This window comes from Micromys minutus (genome assembly GCF_963924665.1).
Source record: "Micromys minutus genome assembly, chromosome: 6".
In the NCBI taxonomy this organism is placed as follows: Eukaryota; Metazoa; Chordata; class Mammalia; order Rodentia; family Muridae; genus Micromys; species Micromys minutus.
This window is the reverse complement of record NC_137975.1, coordinates 23,099,661-23,119,799: the sequence shown is the minus strand read 5'-3', so window position 1 is coordinate 23,119,799 and position 20,139 is coordinate 23,099,661. Positions and strand designations below refer to the sequence as shown.

The following is a 20,139-nucleotide window of genomic DNA, read 5'->3' as shown; positions in this document are numbered from 1 at the left end:
GAAAACAAAAATGGCTAATAAATACATAGAGAATTCCTTCTAGTCTGACTCGGCTCCACCCTCTTACACATCTCCACGCCATTCACAGTGGGGAGAGGAAGATGATTCAGTGCTAATGGATCACTATTCCTGGAAGAAACAGCCCAGCACAGGCCTGGACAGACACGGGCACAGCACAGTGCCACAGAACCACAGTGAAGAGCTGATGCCCTTCATGGGCTTTGTGTCTTCAGCAGGGAGTTGAACTTGCGCAGTACGGCCCCTCCAAGAGCATGCCAGACATGCTGAGAGAGAGCTGGGAGATGACAGCACAGTGCGTGACAAGGGATGCTTGTCAGTACTGTTCACTGTGCAAGGCCAGGTTCCATATGTGCACGTCCGTGTAGACAGAGTCGGTGAGGTTAAGTTTACTTCCCAGTGAAAAGGACTGTTCTTGGTTTCACAGCAAGAACACTTTCTTTTCCTTCCTTTCTTCCCTTCTTCCTCCCTTCCTTTCTTTCCACTTAGTTTTTAAATAAAACAGGTTATCTGGTAAACAGTAGATGAGCAAGCCTCTTTTATCTCAGTGTTTAAAAATATAAGACAAAAGCAATTCTTTCCTAATGGTAAGATCCAAGAGCTCTGAAGGAATGTATACTGCACAGCTCTTATTACTGTCTCCACCGAGAGCCCCAGACAGAGAAATGACCTGCACAGACCAGCACAGAATGAGGGATGGCCTTAAACACCTCTGGCATCCACTGAGGCGTGTGTGGTCAGATGAACACACAGGTCCTCCTTGTGCAGTTATGTCAGGGAGTTCCTAAGTCCTCTGCAGACTGACTCAGGAGTTCACCCATGAACCCAAGCTAAGAAGCTGGGGCTAAGGGAGGCATGTTTCATCTAAGACTTCATGACAGCAAAGCTACCATCTTGGAGTCATACCACAAATGGTGGCAGCGTGCTGCATACAGCTGGGGAAAAAATAAAGGTCACAAAGAAACCCATGTTCTGTGTTTTTATTGTTCTTATGTCTACTGGCTTAAAATCTGTTGCAGCTTACAGTTAATTCGTTGTTGCTGTGACTGTCGGCAAAAAAATAGCCAGGCTGTTTTCTATGGGACGAATCTAACAGAGGCAGGAAGGGATAACGGGGCGGGACAGGGCCTAGGAGGTTAACTAGGTTGTAGGAGCAGTAAGTGGGAAGCTGGGTCTATCTAGAAGAAGGAAGGGCTTTAGAAGCAGGAGGGCTCTGCCTGCTGTGCTTTGGATGGACTGCCCTGCCTCTCTCATAGAGCATGGACTAAATCACAGAAACCACATGAACATTTTCACTAAGTGAAACATAAAGTGATTCAGATTTAGATTCCAAATAAAAGCTTTCAGTAAAGAATTTCAGTTTTTATTTGCAAAAGTTGAAAATGCTCATATCAGTTACCAGCTCAGAACCTGGGTTCCCATGGGATGTGAGTCTGTCACTTCTTGCCAGGTTTGGGGGCCTTTTCTAGGCCTTGGATGTATTTTCCAGGGAGCCGATACTCTTCTACAATCCAAAAAGAAAATCTTCAGCCGAGCCTGGTCTCAAGTCCTTACTGCCCGTCCCTGCTTCCCAAGTCCCTTGGGCCCTGTAACCTCCTGCCCCTCCCTATCCACTAAGCCCAGTGTGCTCCTCCCTGCTGCAAGGATCTGTTATTCCAACACATGACCCACCTTCCTCATCCTGTTCAAGCTCATCTCCAGTGACACCTCCTGAGTTGGATCATTTACCACACACTGAGGTTGAAGGTGTATTTTGGAATAGCTGCTGGCTACTACCTAGATCAGTGGTTCTCAACCTTCCTACTGCTATGACCCTTTAATACAGTCCTCATGTTGTGGTGACCCCAACCATAAAGTACTTCCATTGCTACTTCATAATTGTAACTTTGCTACTGTTAAGAATCATGTGAATAAATGTTTTCTCTGGTAGTCTTGGGCAATTCCTGTGAATGAGCCATTCAACCCCCAAAGGGGTCACAACCCACAGGCTAAGAGCCATTGCTCTAGATGAACTGAGAGAGAAAGCATATGTCTGCTCAGGTGCATGTTCATCTACTGTTTTCTGTCTCTTCTTAGTCCCAAGCCACCACATGGGCTCCTCACATAAAGGAGCTCAGTGTTGCAAGTTAACTGCTGTGGGCTGCCATAGGCATGAGATATCTCTACTTATTAAGCAGTGCAATGTGCCAGTCTCGACTGTGAGACAGGCATGAAAAACACAAGGTCCATCTCAAGCTCTATTCTGCAGAGGGTTCAGACATTACAGAAACATCAACACGACCGAGAAGCACTAATGCTGGTAAATTTCACCACGTTCAAAGGGAAATGGGCATCACCCCTGAGCTAAGCCAGTGAGCCTGTGAGGACAGACAAGACCAGGGCTATGAGGCACACAACACAAGGGGACAGCAGGTAAAAGCAGGGAGATGTCAAGGTGCCTGGGGTGTTTGTGACCAGCAGGAAACTAGCTGGGGTTGAGTTGGGGTGGATAAGGAGCGAGGGAGAAAGCCTGCAGGAAAAACAGGGCAGGCTGGGAGGGGCCTGTTCCTCAAACTCAGGACCTTATTCCTGAAGGCACACATAAGACAAAAGGCCTTATAGGGAGAGTGACAAGATTATATTTACTTTAGAAAGCTGACTGAGGCAGCTGGGGAGGACTTAAATGAAGGACAAAGAGGTAAAGACCCAAAGGGAATCAAAAGGACTTGGATCTAAAGAATAAAAAGATCCAGAACCCCACTACACTACAAAAGAGTTAGGTGAGCTCCAGGCAAGGTACTGAGTTTCTCTGGACCTCACTTTCCCCCATCTGCAAAGCAGGCAACAGTCCTGCAGCACAGAGATGCCTGTCACAGCACTGCTGAGCTCCAGACCCTGCTGGAGCTCACCACATGATTTCTAGAAAGAGAAGATGAGGAGGGAGGCTGAGAGTCTGCACAATGGACAGCAGAGACTCTGAAAGGCCAAAGATCGGGTGCAGACGTGGGTTCCGTCTGCTCTCTGCTACAGCAGAAATTATCTGTGTGCACATGAATGCAGAGACTGTTGCTCCTTGGTGAGGTCATTTCCCACATATTCCCATTGTGAGTTGAAAATATGGTAACCTGAGGAGCTGGAGAGATGGCTCAGCAGTTGAGAGCATTTACTGTCCTTCCAGAGGATCCAGGTTCAATTCCCACAATGCACCTGGTAACTCACAACTGCAGCTCACATCTAAAACTCCAGTTTCAGGGGATCTGACAGCCTCATCTGCCCTCTAAGGGTACCAGGCACACACATGGTACACAGACATACATGTAAGCAAAACACCCATGCTCATATAAAATTACTTTAATTGAGAGAGAAAATGGCAAGCTGAGAAGGCACAGAATCCAGCCAAGCTGGAGCACACCTTAGCTAAGTGGCTCAGCATAATATAGCGGTCTGGTTGTTTGCTCACCATGGTCACAGGACGGATGGGGGTGAGGGTGGAGGTGAGGGGATACTCTTGCTGCTGCGACCTAGCATTTTATCACACTGTCTAGCCAATTTTAGTTCCGGAAGAGTCCAACCTTTAAAGGCTGAAGTGCAGTTTCTATGGAATGTCTATCTCTTGCACCACTGTGAAGCAGACTCTGTGAATACTGTATAGGTATAGGTAAGATGGTCAGACTCAAGTGAGTCAGAGGCAAGCTCTTTGCTAAGCTGCCCAATGTGTCGTCTCAGAAGGGCTACTCACCAATCAAGAGCTGGCCAAGGTGGTGGATCTGGTTCCCCTGGACCTGAACCTGTAGACTGTCTTTGGCCCCAGGGGCAGGGGAGACAATGGTGCTGGCCTGACATCGCTGCTGGAGAACGGTGGCCACCGAGCATGGGTCCAGACCATAGGTCTCCAAGTTCCGGATCACAGTTACCTGGGACAGGAAGCCAACAGTGGGTGCTTGTGGTATGCTCCCTACTCTAAGGGCAGCCACTTCACCCATATTCCAGGACGGTTCTCTATCCCTGGAACTCTGGTGCTTTCTGTCCAAATAGTTTATACTTTCCTGCTTCTAAAATGGCCTTCTCTACCTCATTCAATGCATGTGTTATCAGATAGTCTATCCTACCTATGACATAGATCTAAGGGTTTTTAGCATGAAGAATGTAAAATGTAGAAAGTAACTAGTATGTTGTTAAGCATGGTGGCACACACCTTTAATCCCAGCACTAAGGAGGCAGAGCAGGTGGATCTCTGAGTTCCTGGTCAGACCAGGTCTGAAGAGCAAGTTCTAGACCAGCCAAGGCAACATTAACAGACCCAGCCTCAAAGTTATCTATGTGACTATAAACAAAACAAAACACAGAAGGTACAACAGTGTGATGGAATACCCACCCATGATCAATCTCAACAACGGTGAACTCAAGGGCAGCCTGGGTTTACCCACACCCCACCTACTCCTGGCTCCCACATCACTTAACAAATCCTCCCACACTTCCGATCACCTCATACACAGATATTGCAGTATATGTCTGGCTTCAAACTCTCTGCATAGACCAGGCGGGCGTCTAACTCAGGGATCCCCTGCCTTTGCTTCCTGAATGCTGGGATTAGAGGCTGGTCCCACCAGGCTGTGTGAGAGAGGGACTGTTTTAAACATAAAAGCACAACTATTATCTCAACTGGAAAAAAACAAACCCGATGGCTATGGAGATGACTCTGTGGCAAAGGTGCACACGCCTGGTACCTGAACTCAGTGCTAGGGACCCATATAAGGGAGATGGAGAGAACCAACTGCACAGACTTGACATCTGACCTCCATACATGCACTGTAGCATGCATACCATACTCCCCCAAGCCCAATATAATGTTGATGATGATGATAAATGCTTTGTACATAACAACAGTCCCTTGAGATCATATAGCTAGTCAACCACATGGCGCTTTCCCATTATTAGCAACAAACAAGAAGAGTCTGACGTCTGGACAAAAAAGGAAAACATTAATGCTTTTTAAAGATCACACTCAGGGTCAGAGAGATAGCTCAGTGGTTAACAGCACTTGCTGCTCTTCCAGATGACCTTAAATTCATTCAATTCCCAGCATCCACAGGGCAGCTCACAACTATTTGCAACCCCAGTCTTAGGGGATCTGACACCCTCTTCCAGCCTACACAGGTACCAGGCCACGCATGACACACAGACATGCACAAGGCAAAATACCCACAACATACAACATTAAAAATAAATATATAAAAAGTACAATCCTCCTCTTGCTTTGAACCAGCTAGAGATGACAACAGATTACTATCAAAGAGTAGGCTGGGAAGGGCCGTGATATAATGTTTTTTGAAAAGCTGTGTGCTTACAGGGACTGCAGACATGCTCTTAGCCTCAGAGGCTTTAGAGTCAAATTAGAAAGCCAGTCTCCTGTCTAATGCATGAGACCTTGGCTGCATCTCCCCCAAAAAGTGGCCACAAAACACACAAACACACACATACACACACACACACACACAAAACAAAAACAAAAAACAAAAAACAAAAAACCCCCAAAACAAAAGCAAACAAAAAAATCTTTACTTGAAGACCTCCAATTCATTTTATGAAGCACTAACTTCATTTCTGGACAATTCCATTGTGAATAAAAGATCTGTGCTTTATATACACAAAAGCATTTGTGTAATGTCTGGCATGGGATTGTGGCTAACTAAGGTTGGCATGAGCAGTTCTCCTTTGGGGCCACTTCCTGCTAAGTATTCAGCCTATACACAGCCTTCACTTGGTCACTGACGTGACTCACGTGGCAGGTATGCCCTCCACTCTTCACGGAAGGAAACTGAGGCACTAGGGAGTTCAATAAGGTGCTCAAGGTCAAGAAATGAGAAAAGGCCACATTGGAACACCAAAGCCTCAGCCCAGAACCGCACATTTTGCCAGGTATTTTGAGCCCAAGCCTGGGCGCTCCGGATTTCTACCTGTCTTTGTCCCCTAGATATGCAGAATATGGGCACTCCTTTGCAGAGGATAGCATCCTACACATTTTGAGGGCAGTTATAAATTTGTTCCCTACAACTTTGTGTTCACAAACTGAAATCTTTCTTTATAAGCTATTTCCACTGAGCAAGGACCAAGCGGTAGACTGTAAGAGACAGAGGCCAAGGAAAAACTCAAACTAAAATAGTATTCACTTTTCAAACAGGCTCTAGCAAGTTTCTTAGTACAATTGCCAGAGGGCAGGAGGGAGTGGTTTAATGACACCTCTCACCAAGGAGCTGTGCAGGTCACAGCGTGGGCTCTTCCAATCCAAACCCCTCCAACCACATCAGAAAACCAGACCTAAGCAGGGAAACTAACATCTCAAACACTGGATCTTTCTGGTGGTGGTAGAGACAGAACTCAGGGCTTTAGCATAGGCTAAGCTATGCTCTATGACTGAGCTGCACAGTCCCAGCCCCAGTATTCTTTAAATTACCTTTTTATTACAAGCCTTCTGTGCCAGGGTGATATCAATTGGACAGAGTTTCCCTTTCTTTAGAATGGGTTCCTGGCCAGGAAATGTCACTTGGTAGGCAGGCTGCAGATTTTTCAAACACCTAAATGAGAATTTGAGTTATAAATAGGTCAAGGCAACAGACGGCATCTCTCTGCGTCCTGCAGCCAGGAGCCCTGGGTCCAAGCTTTTGCAGCGCACTGACTGTAACCTGGCTGCCGGTCAGGAGCGCTGACTCCACCAACGAGCTCAGTCCCAAAGCTCTACAAGGCGCAGCCAAAGCTGACATCCACCGACTCAGGGAACGCCTGCAAACTCTCCACTTGCTAGGCCTCCTGGGAAATCTGTTGTCTGCTTTGAGGTTACAACCTGTCCTAAAAAGTGTACCCGACCAGCTTATAGCCTGCACATGCTGTTTCACATGTGTTACATGTGCTAGCAATGCAGATTTTACTTAACAGTCTGTGTGTGTATGGAGTGAATGCATGCATGTTTGTGTGTGCTTGTGTGGATACGTGCAGACAACTGCATGGCAGTGGACATCAGCTTTCTGTTTGGAACATGGCCAGAGGCACACCTGCCATTACCTGGGCACTGGAACTCACTCAGGTAATCGTGCTTTACCCACTGAGCCACCACGCAGCAACCTTTAATAATAATAATACTGTACCTTTATAGAACACTCAACTCTACAGTAGCTCATGCCTGCACCCAGCACCCAGAGGCACAAAGTCATGGCCCACTTAAGCTCATCTCAAAACAAACAAACAAACAAAACAAAACACAAAACCAGAAAGCCAACTCAACTCTGCAGTCATTGCACAGAACACCCTAGCCCTTTACTAGAAAAGGCCATGCTCCAGCAGACGCAGACATGTGGCAGGGTGTGCGACATGAGCTGCACACTTTGCTGGATCCCAATATGAATTATTCTCAGCTATGGTTCTACAGAACAAAAAGTATCAAGAATTGTTCCTTTGAAGACAACTCCCCAGCCTTAAGTGGTTCTTTTATTGAAGTTATTAGTTCTAGTTAATGTTTCTTTTCTCTGTCCTGTTCTTCTATGTCATAACAGCTGAAACTGTCACCAAAGCTCTCCTTATCAGAATTATTCAAGCCTGTTTATGAAAAGATTAGTGACAATTTGTATGGGTGGAGGGTTCGTATGCATTTGTTAGTGTGGATGTCTGTGGATGCATGCATGGTGAGTCAAGGTCAATTCTGGACTCCTTAACTACCCTCTACCTTGTTTTGGGGGCAGAATCTGTCATTGGGCTTGAAGCTCATCAGCCTAGCTGAGCTGGCAAAGCCAATGAACTCTGTTCCCCAACACTGGTTACATATGTACCCTGCCACAGCTGGCTTTTACAAGGGTACTGGAGATGTGAACTCAAGCATGCGTGTTTCCGACACAGGTCCAGGCTAAAGATGCTGGTGAACACTCAGAAATTCTGTGGCAGATGCTAAGGGCGGTGGTATAGGAAAATTGAAAGGGACTCCCGATCCCTGTTACCTGGTCAAGAGACTGTCCCACGGAAGCTTCAGGACCAAGTGCTGCTCATTCTTCTCTAAGATGCAGTCGCATAAGACAGGATCCAGCACCACCAGACTAAAGGGAAACAGAGGCATTAGGGCGATTTTAGACTCAACCAAAGTGAGAACGCCCATCACCTGTGCCCTCTGTCCCATCCAAATCACTGAGCTGTGGGACCAGAAGCCACTGGGCAGGAAAGCCCACCAATGGGAGGACAATGAGAAGCAAATGATGGAAGAACATGTGGAAAGGAGTAACCAGGACTCTTGGCTCAGTTCTGCTATGTGACTATAGCTTTCAAGGCTTGATTTCAGTCACCAGGCTAGCAAGGAAGAAAGAATGAAAATGCTGCCCGCTATGGTCACTGTAATGTACACATGGACTGAGCTGTTACATGATGCCCCAGAGACCCATACAGTTAAAGGAATAACTTAGGGCGAGTAGCATGCCATTTATAAGGAAAGTCACAGCCAAAAGCCACAATGACTTTGATTAGTACTTTTTCAAGGTTGCATTTTTCCTGACAACAGTCATATGCACTAGAACACCAGTGGCCGGTATATGTGAGATGTGTGTACTCAGCTACAGACCATGCTGACACCATGTGACGGACCAGAACCCCAAGCAACAGCCCACGGTCTGCAAACACTGAGCCTGCCTGTGTCTACACTGCTGTAATCGTCTACTCTCCATTCCAGAATCCTTCCCATCCTCTGGTTTTAAAGTTCTTACATTTATGTATGTCTCTGTGTCTACAAGTGCACAATGCTAGGTAGGCGCACAAGTGGAACAATTTGCAGAAGTCGGTTCTCTCTACCGTGTGGGTCCTGAGGGTTGAACTCAGCCAGTCAGGCTTAGAAGAAAGCACCTTACTCACGGAACCATGTGGCCAGCCCATTCCCTGCATCTTTCACTGTATCTGTGAAAACAAGACCCAACAAAACAGACTCCATCCTGAGGCTGCCGCCACTCACTTCCTATTGTCTGCATCCACCAGGTTGTTTCTCTTAGCATAGTCAGTGATGATCCTCCGGACCTCACTGCCCTCAAGGATGCTCCCCTTCCTAGGAGAGAGAAGTAAGCAGGGGTTAGTTAGCTCAAGCTGGACCTTGGGTCCAACCTCAAACATTCAGACTCCCTGCTTATCAGGGCACTTTCCTTGGCCTTGCCTTCCTTTTCTGCTTTTCCTAAGGGAGACAAGCAGGGCTACACGAAATGCAACTGCAGATTGAGAGGCCTACTCTCTCATTTACCTAACCCAAGAGCCACCCCAGGAAGGGAGGTGTGATACTGCACTTAGAAGGAACATGGGCAGAACAGGTTTGCCAGACACAGGAAAACAACTCAAGAGAAGGGGAAAGCGCAGGCAAACCATGAAGGGAGGAAAGGGATTCTCCCCAAAACTCACTTGTGGCCAGACTCCAGGAAGAGCTGGGTCATGTTGGCTGGGACACAGTAGAGAGATTTTATATCTGGAGGGAGATATGGCTGTTCCCTGCTACCTTCCTGGACAGTCTGGGAAGTCAGAGAAGGCTCAGGGATGACAAAAGATGTAATCCTAAACCCAGCAAAGAAAACAAAAGCACACATTATGTCAGTGCCTTGGCAGTCCGTGTCTGTGACCCAGTGCCCTTAGGCCAACGGAGCTGCAGTGACAGGCCCTGCACTTACCTCGGGTGCCTCCAGTCCACAGCCACAATGCTTTCCACCCCTTTGCTCAGCTCCTTGACCTGGACAATCTGATCCTGCTGCATGTGCTGCAGGAACTTAGAGAGCTGGGGAGAGAGGCCAGTATAGGGGACTTCACTGACTCTGCCCATGGAGCACCTAGGAGGGCCAGGTCTGCTGGGAGGGGGGGAACTGGAGCATTGTGACCCAGTTTTTGCTGTCAGACTAGAAACCAAAAGATACACACATTCCTGCAACTTGAGGAGCAAGAAGCTACTAGAGGGCTAAAGAGATGGTTCGGCAGTCAAGAGCTCACCCTGGGGGCTCAGTAGGCAAGAAATCACACTGTTCTTACAGAGGACCCAAGTCTGATTCCCAAGACCCATGTTCAATGGCTCACAACTGCCTGTAACCCCAGCTCCAGGAGCCTCCTCTGGCACCAGCATTTATGTTTCTACACATAATTAAAAGTAAAATTAATTAATAAAAAGAAGCTGGTAAAAAATTGGTGACACTGTCAGACTCTAATCAAATAGAAAGGGGCCAAAGGGGAGAGAGGAGTGGGAGCTTTGACCCAAGGAGAGTTTCATTATTTCCCATCACACCTAAAATCATGAGGCTTGTAAGTTCTAGCTTGAGCCCTGTCTACATATCCATCTTATACCACATGTATTCCTACATGACTGTGTAGACATGCAAAGACGGTGCAGGGCTTACCTTTTTATAACTTGACTTCTTTATATCCAGTTGCTGTCCTTCAGGACTAAGACAGATAAAACCACAAGTTAAACCAAAACAAAAAATGTCGGTACCTGCCTGACACAAAGTAACCTTCTCAGACTGCCCTTCCTCCACCATAGTCCAAAAGAGGTCACCATTCTAGAGCTCTTGACAGGTTGTGGTGTCAGAGGCGGACAGGGATTACAGGCTACTCTGAGTCAGAACTATCCAATGGCACTTTTGTAGTAATGGACCATCTCTGTCAAATACGATAACCACTAGTCATGTGACCATGAAACACTTGAAACGCCTACTATGATTGGGGACCTGGATTTAAACTTTAATTTAAACTTAATTTGCCACATGTGATTATTGACCACTGTAATCAGACATGGCTTTATAATCCTCTCACACACCAGAGAATGTCCTGTGGCCTCACAAGTTCCACTTCGAAGTAAGCCTTACCAAGAGCAAGCTCCCCCCAAGGGAAGGGAACCAGCGCTATCCCAGAGCTCAGCCAACTGCACTCTGGAGCCTGCTAACCCAGCCACACCCTACCTGCTGTATTCAGCCACATCAGTACTGAAACAGCGACAACAATGGCCTGAAAAACTAAAGTATTTACTATTTGCCTCTTCACGGAAACAATCTACTGATGCCTGCCCTAAAAGCAGTTTTAAGGTATTTGGGGATTGAGGTTCCTAATGAAAATTGTGATTTCTCTCTCTCCTCAGGACTTACATTTTCTCTCAAAACCTAACATTCAGAAACAATGGGGCTGTCAGGGAGACCATCCTAGAACCCACTCAAGACCTGCCCAAGAAAAAGTTCTGGAAGCCCATTTTCAAGTCACTTGCAGCCCATTGTGGACGAGATAAAAAACCACGGATCCCAACACCACCACTGGCATGGGTGCCTTAAGGCCATGTGTAGACAAGAAGAGACTGGATTAATTACCACTTTCAAAAAGCACGCCACATGCTGTGAAGCAGAGCAGGCTGTGAGTGTACAGAGAGTGGGTTGGTTTATTTGCTTGTTTATCTATTTATTTAAAAGGCAGAGCCACTGGGTGGTTTCATTTATTCATTTTAAAGGCAGAGCCTCTCTGTGAGTCAGGCTGAGCTGACACTCACTTAACAGCTCATGCTAGCCTTTAGATTCACGCCTATCCATCTTCCCTCAGCCTCCTAAGTACTGGGATTATAGGCATGAGCCACAGTACCAGGTTGTGGGGTATTCAGTACAGACCGGTGCTTGGTGTCGGTCAGGTTGTGACTACACGAAACCTGCCTTAGTTAACTGCACTGAGGAGTGAGAGCTGACCCTTACTGGCTTCACCTTCAAAGTCAACACTGGTGGCTACCCTCACAGTTCTCCTCCCAGGAATGGCAGAGTGGTACAGAAAGCTTCTTGACAAAGGCTGTTCAGGGCTCTTGTAGTGTATGCCATGGTACCTGATTCATAAAAGACAGCCCAGAAACACCTCGGCAAAAAGAGCAGTCAGAGGATCTTGGGAATTTTAATCTTAGGATCCTTTCACTGGATAAAATTGAGGGTTTTGAAGCCAAGAACCTAATTTACTTGCCAGGCCAACTTTCTGTTCTGCCCTTCCCATGGCCTGTCACTCAGCCAACCCCCACAACCCCATCCGTCCTCCTTCACCACTAAGAACTGTGAGGCTGTGTCTGACCCCACCCCCTCCCAGTGCCTCCGTACCAGCAGGAGAACATGTGACTGCCCAGAAGAGTGCTGGTGAGCAGAGGGAGGTCAGCTTTTTTGACGCGACTCTTCAAGGCGTGCAGGAAGCACTGCAGTAACAGCTCATCCATTTGCTCTGTAAAGGAAAGAACCACATCCTCCCTGAGGCTCCACACTGCCTGGGATATACAGCACTCTCTGGCCCTCTAGTCACCTTGGCTGAAATGGAGCCCATCCCTAGGCACCAAAGCTCCCAGGCTGCAGACTCTGTGTGTTCAGTGTCAGTCTGAAGACAGACTTCAGGAGTCAGCTCTCTGCTCCTTCCACCCTGAGTTAGCTCTGGGGACTGAACTCAGGTAGTCAGCCTTACACAGCAAGTGCTTTTACCTACTGCCTCTTGAGCCATCTCACTGGGCCCTTTCCAGGCTCTGAGCACCGACTCTATAAGGGTTAGCCCCACAGGAAGAACCAAATCCACAATGCCACACTCATTCAGAGAAGTCAGGAGCAAAGGCCTGAAAGATCCATAGCTGGAAACTATCTAAATGGCAGACACACAGAGGCATTTTTATGTAAGAAGTACAGAACTTCTGCACACCCACAGAAGGGTTCTGCCCTCCTCTCCCAGAACAGCAATGCCATTCTAATAAGAAAGACAGTCAGACATGGGCTTTCCACCCAAAGCCATACCTTGAAGGGGCTTGCCGTCTAAGGAATCCTGGCTCGGGGCCCTGAGGCTGGTATCTTCAGAGGGGTCTGGAGCAGGGACCTGCCCATTTTCCTCTTCTCCCTCCAGGGTCAGACTCCTCAGGTTTCCATGGAAACCAAGGTCCACCTTCTCTTCGCAGCTGTCTGTGGGACCCAGTGGGGCAATGGCAGGCGGAGAGGACTTGTCTCCAGATCTCCTGGAAAAATCTGATGTCAGAAACTCCAAGCAGTAGCTACAACACTCGCCCTCCCCGATCAGGGCAGAGTCAAGTCAGGTGCTTAAAGTCAATAGAGCCAACAAGCAAAGGAACCCAGGGCAGCACACATTCATCTCAACTCTACTCAGTTATTCTGAGCCCAGAAAAGTCCTCTGCTCTGTAATAAGTCCAGGGTAGCTTGAGTTGGTTCTAAAACACACACACACACACACACACACACAATCTCTCAACCTCTCTCTCAATTCTCAACATAACAGATAAAGAAAAAAAGAAAGCAGCTAAAGATAAACCACTAAAGGCTGGAGAGAAGGCTCAGCAGTTAAGAGTACTGACTGCTCTTCCAGAGGTCCTGAGTTCAATTCCCAGCAACCACATGGTGGCTCACAACCATATGGAATGAGATCTAATGCCCTCTTCTGGTGTGTCCAAAAACAGCTACAGTGTACTCATATAAATAAAATAAATCTAACAACAACAAAAAGATAAACCACTAAGAGTATTCCCTTCATAAGAGCAAACACTGGTAAAACCTTGAGTTAAATATGAGCTGAGTGGTGGTGGTGAATGCTTTTAGTCCCAGCACTTGAGAGGATGAGGCAGGAAGATCTCTGTGAGTTCGAGGCCAGCATGGCCTACAGAGTGAGTTCCAGGACAGCCAAGAGCTACACAGAGAAACCCTGACTCAAAAACAAAACAACAGAACCAGGATGGTGGCACATGCCTGTAATTCCAGTTCTCAGCAAGTAGAGGCAAAAGGACCAGGAATTCAAACATCGTTGGCTACATAGTGAATCTGAGGCTAACCTGGGCTATATAAAAGGAAGGAAGGAATGAACAAACGAAGGAAGAAAGGAGGAGGGGAGGGAAGGAAGGAAGGAGGGAGGAAGGAAGGAAGAAAGGGGAAAGATTATGATCAAGATTCTACCAGTTTGGTAAAATATAAACCCAGGTTTTAGCACAATACAAATACCTGAACTACAAAACCCAAGGACTCTGTGTTCAAACATGCAATCTAATGTGCAGAGTCAAAATTGTCATGGCTTGGGGGCTGGAGAGATAGCTCAGTGGTTAAGAGCACTGACTGTTCTTCCAGAGGTCCTGAGTTCAAATCCTACATGGTGGCTCATAATCATCTGTTATGGGATCTGATGCCCTCTTCTGACATACATACATACACACATACATACACACATACATACACACATACATACATGCATACATACACACATACACAATTGCCGTGCTCATTCCTCAACCTAAAGCAGGAATAAATGTGATGGCGCAGAGAAGAGCACACAGTAAGCTCATGTCCTGTGCCCAAGATTACATCACTTAAACATTATGTCAGTTTTGACGAATAGTTGCAGTGAGTAAAGCTTATGAATAGTTCTAATGTATGTGTAAGTGTCCTGACCAGGGAGATGTTTTAAGTGGGGTTGGGGGCTGGAAGCTGCTGACAGGATTGTTCATTACAGACTCATATTCTAGCTGTAACAATCTATTTCAGAGCCACATACCTGCTCCTTGTTTGGTTAAGGTCACTTTTCTCAAACAATGAATGTTCTTCTCAAAAGCCGTAGAATTATGGTTTTTGGGTTTGGGGATTTTTTGGGGGGAAGGGAGTAGCTAAGGGGAGGGGAGAGGCTGAGATAGGTCTCATTACTTAGTTCAGGCTGACCTGAAACTTCTGCTGGTGTGAGCTTCCTGAGTGCGAGGACTGTAGGCATGTGCACTGTTAGAGGAGAATATGTGCTCCATATGAGACATGATCCGTGAACAGCGTAAAGTAAGCAGTTAGCATCTGCTGTCTGACAACTGATCTGGATCAGAAGCATTTGCCTTAGAACCAAATGATGTCTGAAATGTACACAATGAACAAAGCCAGAATAGCTAGTACTATATGGACATCACCACAGTTTGGAGCAGGGCAAATGATTCCTAAGCTTAAGGCAATTGTCTGGGACAATTCCAGGCCTAGAAAAATAAGCAAAGTTGTCTCTAGTTTCTTGTCTGGACAAAGAAAAATGCATTTTTCCCCATTTGGCAAGCAGATGGCAGTCTGGAGTCAACAAGCTACAGGAAGATGCACCTGGACAAATACTTGACTTCTGAATCTCAGGTTCATTTTCTCTCCATCCCCATACCCAAGCCTCACCTCATTCTTTGTAACTAGAAGAAACAATGCACTCACCACAAGTGGTCCTGATAAGTGTGGAGCACAGAGATGCCTTTCCCCTTCAGGCCTGAAGCCAGCATCTGAGCTGTGGACATGGCAGCCACTCCAATTGCAACAGGTGCTCTAGGGAGGAAGGCAGAGATGAGGGTCAGGCAGGAATGTCCGTAAAATGACTCTTTGTTTCTCTTTTTAAAGGAAAAGCAGTGGGAGCTGGGGGAGCAATTCAGTTAGTGGGGGTAATGGTTCCCCTCTAACAGGCATGGGGCCTGGCATAAGAAAGCAACAGCTGGTGGCTCAGTGACTCTGAGAACATACTACAGTCCTTCCCGCTGTGGATTCAGGATAGGCAAATCCTATGTGTGTAACTACCTCTCCACAGAAAGACCTGAGTAGTGATGGTGCAGCAGGGGTGGAAGTGTGATCATGATGAAAGGCAAGAGAACATTACCTATACAAGAAGATAGAAAGAGACAGCTAAGCATACTGTGGAATGGTAGACTGGGCCCTTGAATGGAAAAAGGTACTCACAACAAAACAACACAACCAACACTTCGGAGATACAAAGAAAGGCTGGAAATCCATCAGAACTCTGCACCATCGCTTACATTCCTCCATAAATCTAAAGTTTTCTCTAAAGTAAGTTTTAAACATTCAGCAGCAGCAAACATCTTTGCTTATCAGATCTGTAGGCTCTCCACAGGCTTGCTGCCATCCACCAAGAGCCCACTATCTGTTCCTTCCAGAGAAACTATTTTTTCTTTCAGTTCTTGGTCCATGTGCTTTGGAAGCGGTCATTTTCCTCTACCTCCCTTGTGTCTCTGTTCACCACACACACACACACACACACACACACACACACACACACACACACCACACAAAAGGCAATTGTCTTAACACAATACCTGTTCCCCACCAAGGCAATGGCACAGAGGTCGCCTTGCTGTACCTGAGGCAGACCAGTAGGGGGTACCACTACCCCAGGCAGCATCAAATCTGTAGCAAATAAAAATAGGAAAACTTACTTAACACCATTTTCATGCTTTACTTTACAGCCATCTGCTTAACCAAGAAACATGTATCAACTACACTATCCACAGTGAAAATAGCAACTCGAGAATCAGCCCCCATTTCAGGTCTCACAAATAAGAGTGCGATCTGCTACTTGTTAAAGTTCCTTATTGATTTAAGGTCACAGACTGCCTTCATATTACTTATAAACGGCTTACAACAGGATCAGAGATGTCCAGAAAACTCAAGGATAAGTTGGAGGAATAGCACACACACACACACACACACACACACACACACACACACACACACATGTATGCACGCACACAGAGGGAGCAGATAAAGTTTTCAACATAAGAACACAAATGAACAACCTTATAAGGTGGGCAGATCATTACTGAAGAGATTTCAAGCAATAACTGGAATATAAAAAAAAAAAAATTCTCTTACCTGCTCCCCCAACCAGTTTTTCGAGTACCAGAGGCCATGTTACAAAGGTTGGCAGAAGATCTGGATAGGACCACAGTGTGTACACTGTACCAAGAGAGACCCAGGAAACACGATTAACAAGCATTGCCTGCTGGAGATCTAGAAACACTAATCACTGTGCTCCCTTTAGACTTCAGAAAGATAAACAAAAACATCTCGGTTCAAGGTTACAGAGGGTCAGGAAGTCGTGTCAGAGAGACTGACTGCCTACAGGAAGAAAGCAGAGACCTAGCGACACCTGGGAACTGCTGAGACTTGGTGGCCCCTGTTGCTACTTCAGGACGGCCAGCAGAAAACGGCCACAGTAAAGTAAAATCTAAGGCAGAAAGCACAGGCTCTAAACCCCATGCAGGATGGGGGACCTGTGTTCCCTCGTTTTACATCTTCCATGCATGACTTCAAAAACAAAGGACCCCAAAACAGATAGCCAGTCTGTAAGAACATCTGAAGCTTTCTCAGATTTATATTTTAAGTTATTTTTCACAGTAAACAATAAAACTCCCACAGAGGAAAAAAAGGATTTCTTTGTCATCAGATACATCAATGCCAACCTTGGAGGAAAAGCCCCCTTCCCCCAGGGACAAAGGTGTCAGTTGCTATGGAAAAGAGAAAGGAGATCTGCGACAAAGATTTAAAAAAAAAAAAAAAAAAAAAAGCTGAGACTCTTACTAGGAAAACCCACTAAGAAGCAGCTCACAGGAAGTGTGTGATTAGTGCAGCTTACATCCTGAGCCTACATTTTTCTCCACTTCATTAAGAAAAAGCCCATACAGAAGGTTTATGGGATATTTTCTTTACATGCGCTAAAATTCCATCTTTTACAACACCTCAGTACTCTCCCAATACTCCAAGCTCCTTTATCTCAGAACTTTGCATTGCCATTTTTACACACATACACACACACACACACACACACACACACACACATTGGTCTGTTTTTATCCCTCTTATGGCAATTTCTGGTCTTGAAAGGATTAGTTCGAGAAACATTATATCTGAAAAGATCCTTAGGAATGGGGAAATTCTGTATTACTCTGTTTGAAAAGACATGTTTATGAGGGAGAACTGTAGTCTGGGAATTTCTTCTTGTTACCATACCTGTTGGATACAAATTTTTCTCCAGTTCAAATAGGATGGGGTTACCCCCACTGGTATACACAGTCACTGCATCCCCTTTGTGAGCATATAACTTCACGACGTTTAGCTCTTCTTTTCCAGGTATCAGTTCAGAGATCTGATCTGTTCCAAGGGTGGGAAAAGCAGCTGTCACATCAGCCCGAAGTTTTCTCCTGTAGAAAGCACACCAGCACCATGAATAGGATCTTCTTGACGGACATTAATGAATACAGACATTCAGAATGACTATACAAATCATAAAAGCTGAAGAAAGACTGCCGGTTTGTAATAACTGTTATCAGCCTCCTCAAATCCTGTTTTCCTTCCCATTCATTCTCTCCTCTATTTTCACAACCTCCTGGGTATATTGTTCCATCGGAACAATACTTTCACTGAACAATCGAAGTTAGTTTTTGGAAAGTCACTGCAAGCACAGATGACCTCACATGCCTTCCCCACTCCTGTCTTAGACTGGTTGACAATCTGTCAATCTCTGGTTAAAAGGCTACTATGCCACCAAGACTGATACCTAAAGAAAGCTGGTTTCAAAATCCCTGCGGAGCTATCTATGTCTATGACACTGACTGAAAAAGGAGAGCTAACATCTCTCCTTACCACAGACATCTTCCTATGTTCTGCCACCTCACAGCACCGGTCTCTCCCACACCAGTATCTCTGGCCAGTAATAATCATTATGGCGTTTCCTCACATACTTTTAGTTTCGGTACACCACCTGAGTTCCCCCCATGGGCTCTAAACTCCGTGGAGGACGGGGTGCTTATATTCCATCATTTTACATCTTCCACAAAATCTAGTTTGAACACAGCACACGCTAACTCAACTTTGCTTATTGTCCAAAAGACCATCTGGAAGATAAAAGAGACACCCCACACACTTTATTTTCAAAAAATGTTTCTAACATCCCCGCTTGGCTCCCTGGGGTCTCCACGTGCAGCATTTCACGTGTAGGGGCCTCGCTAGGCTAAGCAAAAGTGTGCTCTCCCTCACCTGTCCGATCCCTTGATGGCTGTGTTGGACTTAACCCGAAAGGCCTTAGCGAACATGTCTGCTGGAGTAGCCCAGGAAAGACAAGAAAAGCACAGACGCCAGAGGCGGTCAACAAAACGAGGGTGTGGCAGCTCCTGGGCGCTCAACCCTGGAGGCGGCCATGCTGAGGACTCGCCTCCAAAAAGCAGCCGGCTAGGAACCCCGGCACGTAGCTTTACAGCCCTAGCCCTTGAAGAGCCCCCCCCCCCCAATCCGGCCTAGTCCCGGAACTGACGCAACGCCGGGAGGGGCGGGGCGGACTCCGGAACTTCCGCTCCTGGCCTTCCACTTCCTACCTGCTGTAGCTAGGAGTCTGCGTGTCTGTAGCAGAGGACGACAGCTGTGCAAACAGCGTCCTGATTCTATTCTTTCTGCCCGGTCCGCATTAGATACAGCGTTGAGAAGAAATGGCCAGCCTGCAGTCTATCAGACATGCTTCAAGTCCGCAAAATTAGTTGAATTCATGTTTTAATAAACTTGCAGGTTTTATTGGATGCTGGTTTTCCTTGAGAGAAACAACCGTTTACTCTCAGGGAAAGGATTTAATCTTAGGTTGATTAGGCTCTATTAAACTAGCGTTTGCATATCATATCTTCAGAGCAGAGTGTCCTTTCACTAACTATCATTATCATGATCGCCATTTGCTTTTAATCATCATCCCAGTTGCTTAACTAATTTCACATTTACTGTCCAAAGTGCCTGGAAATCTCTGCCTGTTATATACTAGAGCCTAGTTACTAGCCCCGACTTCTATACCTCTGAGCCTGCAGGCTTTTATTAGAAGCACCTCACCCCAAACCAAAGGCAGAGGAGCCTAGAGGAGGGCATTACTTACAGACTCCTGGTCCTTGAATTGCTATGTAGCCACAGTTAGGATATATACCACTGAGTGTTTGTGGTCTGGTGAACTAAAGAAAGTTTTAGGGGAATATTAGAAAGTTCAAACTGGAGAAACTATTGTAGATCCGAAGATGTCGATTGTCATCCTAGAAATTAATTAATAGCCAATAAATAGGAGCCAAGATTCAGAGTACTGCCACATCCAACCTCTCTCTTAATGTATCAAGAGCACAGATCTATACATGCTGGTTTAGTTCTTTTGTCAAACTGACAAAAGCTAGAGTCATCTGAGACTTGGGAGCCTCAACTGAGAAAATGCCTCCCTGGGACCAAGCTGTCAGCAAGTCTGTAGGGCATTTTAACAAGTGATTGGTGTGGAAAAGTGCTGCCCATTGAGGATGGTTCTGGGATGTGTTATAAAGCAAGCTGATCCAGCCAGTGTGCAGCA

At 46.3% G+C, this 20,139-nt stretch overlaps 1 protein-coding gene across 1 annotated transcript; it reads right to left on the bottom strand.

Annotated features, from left to right (window-relative positions):
* Window positions 1-1,186: 1,186 nt before the first annotated feature.
* Window positions 1,187-19,050, bottom strand: EIF2D (eukaryotic translation initiation factor 2D). The gene is made up of 15 exons (XM_080917694.1): window positions 18,813-19,050; window positions 17,787-17,977; window positions 16,650-16,733; window positions 16,094-16,184; window positions 15,207-15,314; window positions 12,780-12,994; window positions 12,108-12,225; window positions 10,389-10,434; window positions 9,675-9,778; window positions 9,412-9,561; window positions 8,978-9,067; window positions 7,983-8,078; window positions 6,452-6,572; window positions 3,737-3,911; window positions 1,187-1,522 (listed from the first exon to the last, which is right to left on the bottom strand). Exons 1-15 carry the CDS (start codon window positions 18,866-18,868, stop codon window positions 1,455-1,457), a joined length of 1,713 nt encoding a protein of 570 aa, XP_080773820.1. The 5' UTR covers window positions 18,869-19,050; the 3' UTR covers window positions 1,187-1,454.
* Between the last annotated feature and the right edge of the window lie 1,089 nt (window positions 19,051-20,139).

What these genes read in the sequence shown, in the direction of transcription:
- EIF2D (XM_080917694.1), bottom strand. Translation starts at nt 18,868, where the DNA reads ATGTTCGCTAAGGCCTTTCGGGTTAAGTCCAACACAGCCATCAAGGGA. An exon ending in ACTTATCAGGACCACTTGTG is followed by an intron (nt 12,995 to 15,206) that starts GTGAGTGCATTG and finishes AGATTTTTCCAG; the next exon opens with GAGATCTGGAGACAAGTCCT. An exon ending in AGTCACATGTTCTCCTGCTG is followed by an intron (nt 10,435 to 12,107) that starts GTACGGAGGCAC and finishes TATCTGTCTTAG; the next exon opens with TCCTGAAGGACAGCAACTGG.